The sequence below is a fragment of the Galeopterus variegatus genome, unplaced genomic scaffold, assembly GCF_000696425.1.
Source record: "Galeopterus variegatus unplaced genomic scaffold, G_variegatus-3.0.2 Scaffold1552, whole genome shotgun sequence".
Taxonomy (NCBI): Eukaryota; Metazoa; Chordata; class Mammalia; order Dermoptera; family Cynocephalidae; genus Galeopterus; species Galeopterus variegatus.
The window spans coordinates 366,771-373,453 of NW_007727663.1; the positions used below are offsets into that span (position 1 = coordinate 366,771).

The following is a 6,683-nucleotide window of genomic DNA, read 5'->3' on the forward strand; positions in this document are numbered from 1 at the left end:
TCACCTTCCTCCTGTTATTGCAGTTATCTGTGTGCTTGTCTTATCTCCCACACCGGAGTGTGAGCTCCTCGGGGGAGGAGCCCGCAGCACAGGGTTCCTCTTTGAATCCCCCTGGCACGGACCGACTCCGGCGCCCGCCTGCAGTCAGCTCTCCAGCAGGTTCAAGTGAGCTCAGGAGCGCTCCGATCACACTTTTCCTAATCAGAAATTGGTTAGGCGTTTTTCTGAACTGATGGCCGCAGCGATGGTATCTGCCTCCCTGTAACAGGAAGTTTACAGGGGGCGGAGCCCAGGGTGCGGTGGAGTGATAATCTGCCCAGCCTGCTCTTCCCTGATCTCCCGACTGTGGCTTCCAAACCAGATTTTTACTCCCAACACCGGCAACTTCCCGTAAATCTGCACTGAAATTTTATCCTCGAGTTGTTACAGCTTCTGAGCACTTTGTTTGCTGGTGACCCTGAGCCCTGGCTTCATTGTGGTGTTATCTGATCCCTTTGGAAGGGCTCTCATGATAAATTCTTTGCAGACATTGATCCTGGGAAGAAGTGCGGCCCTCTTGAAAAACTGGTATTATTTTCTCTTTTTCACAAAGAGTATAAGTATTATTAGATAACTGTCATGACTCCCTTTTAATCTGGACTAATAAGTAGCTCACAGCAAAATTTAGTTCTCAGTTACAGTCACTATGTCAATGTAGAAATTTTATAGGATCGCTCCTTCCTCTACCTGATTATAAGACATTTCCTATTTCTTTAATCATGTCCTGCATGAGTATATGATTTTTATTCTCCACCAATTACTATCTCTTTTGGAAGTTGCCAGGGTTTATATTATACATAAACAAAAGTAGTGATAAATAATAGCTTCTGTTCAGTGAATGCTTCCTTGATGCCAGCTGCTTTTATGCCTTATCTCATTCATTTCTTGCAATAACCCCATGAGATATTGTCAGTATTGTAGGAGTGACGAAACAGTCTTAGAGAGGTTAAGTGACTTGCCCAAGTTCACACAGATAGCAGATGGAAACTAAACTCAGTTCTACCTGATGCCAAGGGCTGGATTCCTAACCACTTTTATTTTACAGTGTCACATAGACAGATCATCCAACTCAGGTAATATGTCCTGTCTTAACCTAGCTTTTGTTTCCATCAATTCAAATTTTCTGTGATCTATTTATAAGAAAATTGGAAATACTTGTGAGCCCAAACCTATGTTTTTTTAAACTGGTATAAATGGTCCCTTAGAAAAATGGAAGGTTTTATGTTATGGCTTCTGGTTTAGGTCTTTTTCACTTCCATTTTCTTTTTAAAATGTAGGAATAATATATTTACAGAGAAGTGCACAACTTTTAAAGTATACAACCTGATGAATTTCTACACACACACACACACTATTTACTTATTGTGATGTTGAATGACATTTGGGTTGTTTTGAATTTTTGGCTCTTATTTAAAAAGTTTCTGGCATTCTTGTCTAATGGTAGATATCCCTACTTCTCTTTGGCTGGTATAGTGTATCTGTTTTCAATTTCTTGAATTCACTAAGCATCATTTAGCATGTTAGATGTCACAGCTTGGGTTTTGGTAGGTCATGGAAGTTCCTAGCACATAAATATATTAATTTCTAGTCTTATAATACACGTAGACAAATGGGTTCAATTTCTGTGTTATGGAAAAATTATTTGCAGACAATGAAAAGTAACTAAATAAATAGATAAAAAGAAAAAAATTGCAATAAAACATAGCATTAGTCTTCATAGCACTACAGTTTGTATAGGTGTTTTTGTTTGCAAAACTTGGCTTATTAGTCAGAACTCTTCCCTTTCATTAACAAATGACAGAAACTGAACTCAAACTAACTTAAGTAACAAAAGAGAATGTAAAGACTCAGGTATCCAGTAGTTGGCTGCGTTCAGGTATGGCTGGATTTGGGCACTTCAATGATGTCATCGGCATCTGGTCCTTCTTTCTGTCTGTCTCTGGGCTCTGTTCTCCTCTCCATTGGCACTGGTCTTAGGCAAACCTTCTCCACCGGTGACAACTGGCAGTTTCAGGCTTCTAACTTCCTAACTCCAAGTTCAGCAGAAAGAGAGAGCTTCTCTCTTTCCTACACTTCTGACAAAACTCCCAGAATTGAGTCTCACTGGCTCTGACTGGGTTGTATGTCCTGACCCAATCACTGTAGCCAGGAAGAAAGCAATTCTGATGCCCACACGTGGCCCACAGGGACTAAGAGCAGGGGAAAGGTGTTACTAAAAAAAAAAGTGTTACCACACAAGAGAGAAATAGACACTGATGAGGGACAAAATAAAGAAAAACAGACTTCCATTATGTTGAGAAATTGGCATTGAGTTGGCAAATGAACATTCTGAGACTATAGGTGATGGCAGAAAAGTTAATATTGTCTTTACCTCTGATTACTGGGATTATGTTGTTTACATAGAGATAAACTTGTGAAAATTGGCTGAGCTTCAAAAATGTTCCACTTCCTTCTTCCTTCAGAGATATCACCATTTATCTAATTATGCTGACTTGAAACTGTGGAGATAGGTTGGTCTTTTATTTTCCTTAATTCTCACCATTCCAGTATTGGATCAGCCAGCAAATCCTACGGATTTTTCCTTCAAATTTTCTTTTTTCTTTTTTTTTTTTTGTCTGTTGGCTGGCATATTAATCTGTTTCTGTTGCTTATAACAAAATACCTGGAGTTGTGTAACTTGTAAGAAAACAAAATATATTGCTTACAGTTTCTGAGGCCGGTAAGTGCAGAGTCCAGGGAACATATCTGGTGAAGGCCTTGGTGGTGGTGACAGTGACCTAGGAGTCTCACATGGCAGAAAATAGTGTAGCAAAAAGAGAGAGGCTCTCACGTGCTCTCCTTTTAAAGCCCTCAGAACCACACCCTGACCATCATTATTAATCCATTCACTAGGGCATGATCGTACAATCTAATCACCTTTTCAAGGCCCCACTTTCAATTACCATACTAGGATTTCTCTTAACATTGTCACAGTGGGGATCAAGTTTTGAGAGGACACTCAATCCAAGGCAGCCAGTACAGTGACTGAACCTTTGACCTTGCTGCTGTCAGCACCATGCTCTCACCAAGCTAACCAGCCAGCCCTAAATTTTCTTCTCTACTTGTTATTTTCTTCCCTATTCCCACTGACACTACACGAGAAGCTCCAGGATTACCTTCTATCCCCTTAGTAACCCTAAGGAAATAAGAGCACCTCTTTCCCAGTAAGTCTAGTCCAGGTCCTGGAGGGACTGACTTGGCTTATGTGCCCATTCCTGAGCCAATCCCTGTGGCCAGGGGGATGGTGGACACTGATTGGCCAGGCCTGGGTCATGTGACTGTCTTGGAGCCGGGCAGGAATGTAATCAGCCCTCCCTGTCTCACCTGGACCAAGAGTGGGGGAGGGGAAGATGCCCAGAGGAAAATCAGGGCATCGATGCCAGAAAAAGTGGTAATGAGTAATAGGTAAGTAAAAACAACACTCAGCTCACTTAGAAAATAAAACCCCATCACTTATGATTTGAAAGTATGCTGTGTCTGTAGATTAGAGCTCATGGAACCCATAAAACTGTATTTTCAAACTGGAAGTGGTCATAGCAATTCTCTCCTTACCCAAGTCCCCTAGTTTCCTTTAACAGTTCTTCTTTTGTGTACACATACTAATTTATGCTGTGAATCCTAGAACCACAAGTACCATCAAAATGCTCAGAAAGCCCTTGTTCCTTCCAATCCTTCATTCATTGCTCCCTGTATTAGTCCATTTCTGTTGCTTATAGCAGCATACCTGAAACTGGGTAATTGAAAAGGAAATTGGTAATTGGTAAAGAAATGAAATTTATTTCTTACAATTTGGAGGCTGGGAAGTCCAAGATCTGGGGAACACATCTGGTGAGGGCCTTATTCTGCAGCAGCTCAGTGTATCACATGGCAAGAAAGGGCTGAGCAAGACAGCCTACCTCCTCACTCGCCCCCCTTTTGAAGCCATCAGAACCATGCTCATTACTCTATGAATGGATCAGTCCATTCATGAGGGCACAGTCCTCACAATCTAATCACCTCTTAAAGGCCCCACTGTTCAAATACCATAGTTGGATTTTCCACCCTCTTAACACTGTTACAATGGGAGTCAAGTTTCCAATACACGAACTTCTGGGGGACACATTTAGTCCATCACACCTCTCCCCCATACTGAGGGAATGTACTGTTCAAGGTATAAGATAGGCTATATATGAAAGACTCCAAAAAACAATGTTTTAAACAAGATAAAAGTTTATTTCTCCTTACATACTAGTCTGGGCTTATATGATGACTCTGTTCTGTGAAGTCACCAGCAACCCAGGCTACTTCCATCTGTTGTGCTATGGTGGGTGCATGGCTCATTATTTCCACATTCCAGCCCACAGGAAGTAAGAAGATAGCAAAAGGAAGGGACAACCCCTTTCCTTTAACAGCACAACCTGGAAGTGTCTATATCATTTCTGCTCACATACCATTGACCACTCTTGTGTCCATGTCTAGGTGCAAGGAAGGCTGAGAAACATAGTCTTTATTCTGGGCAGCTGTGTATCCAACCATGAAAGAAAGGACAACAGATACTGGAAGAGAACCAGCCATCTCTACAGGGAAGAAAAGAAAAAAAATCTGACTTTTTCCTTCCTTTTTATCTTTCAGGTTATAAAAAGGTCCCTGAGTAACTGCAAATGCAGAAACGTTTTAACGCTTCAGGATAAAGAGTCTGTACCAACATGTCTGCCTACTACAGGAATAATGGGTATGAGGGAGATCCAGATTACCCTGACTATTCAGGGTCTTGGAACAATATGCAGGGGTATTCAAAAACTCAGAATTATCCAGATTTTCCAGGTCCTCTGAACAAGCCAGACTACCCCCACACCAGGAACAATCCATACTCTGCAGGATCCAGAACAAGTTCAGACTATTCCAGTTCTCTAGCAGAACCAGACTATCCTGGATCTCCAAGTAATCCAGACTATCCTAGCACCAGGAGCTATCCATATTCCGCAGCCTCCAGAACAAGTCCAGACTACAGCAGATCTCTGCCAGAGCCAGATTATATTGAATTTCAGAGCAATCCACACCACTCAGGATCATCCAGAGAGCCAGGATACCATGGATTTCCAGAAAATCCTGATTTTACAAGTTCCAGAAGAAATAGAAACTTTGCAGTATTCAGAAAAAATTCAGATTATTTTGGCTCCTTGGGAGAACCAGACTACACTGGAGCTCAGAGCAACCCTAACCATCTCGTCCCCAGAGCCAGTTCTAACCATCCAGGCTCCAGAAAGGATCTAGAGTATGCTGGTTCCAGAATCAATTTATACACAGACTCTTGGGGAAAGCCTGATTATCCAGGTGCTGAGAATCAACCTAACTCTTCATATTTTGAGGGGGAACCAGACTATCCTAATGCTGAGAACTATCAGAACCCTCCGAAGTTTTGGGGGAAACCTGCTTACAGAGATGCTGAAGATCGTCATGATTATGGCTCATCTGAGACCCTGGAAATGACCAGGGGGTAAGTTCAGGTATATCCTTTCTTTGGGGGTGGGGGTTGAGTGCTAGATCATCAAGTCAATGGATCCTGCCTGGTTGGCGTGGTTTAGATTAGGGACACATACGTTTCTATGACCTGAAGTTGTGGTGAAAGTCTCATATCTACCTGTAGACCTCACCTAGGCCATAGACTCATCCTGAGGCTTCAAGCCCTTACCTAGACTTAATCTTTCATCATTTCTTTCTTGGATTACCTCTCTGCTCTCCAACCTCTTCCTCATCCAATCCCTATAAGACATCTAGATCTCCAGCGTTTTGACTACATTGCCAATCAGGGTTAAGACTTGATAGTCATGAATCCAAACATCTTAACCAGAATTACAGTAATGAATTTTTATCACAAAAATCTTTTGAAGATCTAACTCTATAAAGTCAATTTAACTCCTCATTAGTTTTTTTACAAAAGATGTTTGGGCCACTCTGAATTTTTTTCACTTTTATTTTTATTTTACTGAAATCATTTTTGTCAGAATTGATTACTTTTCATTTGAACTTTACTGCAGATTTGATTCATTGATCTTCTCCATTGTTATTTTCATCAAATTTGATTGATTATAGTTTTCACCATTGTCACTATTCCCTTAAGGCCATTTTTAAACATTGAGTCCAATTTTTCTTGGTTCAGATTCTATAGATCTAAGTTTTGTCTAAAAGATTTTAATCTTCTGTCAATTTTTGGTCACTGACAAATTTTACCAGGTGTGGTTGTGGATATTAACAGCATTAGTTTGGGTAACTTAGTTCTACCAAATTTAATTTTTCCTGAGGTAGTATTTTCAGTGCTCATGTTGCCAACAAGATGTGATTTTTTACTCAGTTTTTTGCTTAATCTGTAACATATTTTACCATGTGAATTTTTAACCAATATGAGTCTTATTTTGCATTTATTATTTCTACTTATAATATTTATGAATTTGATAAAAACTGATATCTTGTATTTATCTCTAGGAACAAGGATATAGGATTTGGGTGTGAAGCAGTCAAAATCTTTTTAGAAACTAAATAGTAGGGGCAACAGGACCAGGTCAAAATGTCCTCCTTGGTCTTATCTCCCATTGCTTTTTTTTTTTTTTTTCTTTTTGTCTTTTTTC

General features: G+C 40.4%; 1 protein-coding gene across 1 annotated transcript in view; it reads left to right on the forward strand.

Annotated features, from left to right (window-relative positions):
- Positions 1 to 4,763: 4,763 nt before the first annotated feature.
- The window catches only part of LOC103594413 (transmembrane channel-like protein 5), a gene marked incomplete at its 3' end in the record, with an annotated part of 15,507 nt that continues 13,587 nt past the window's right edge, over positions 4,764 to 6,683 (forward strand). Inside the window, exon 1 of the mRNA XM_008577627.1 lies at positions 4,764 to 5,554. Coding sequence (XP_008575849.1) covers positions 4,764 to 5,554 — 791 coding nt within the window. The remainder of the gene's footprint in view (positions 5,555 to 6,683) is intronic.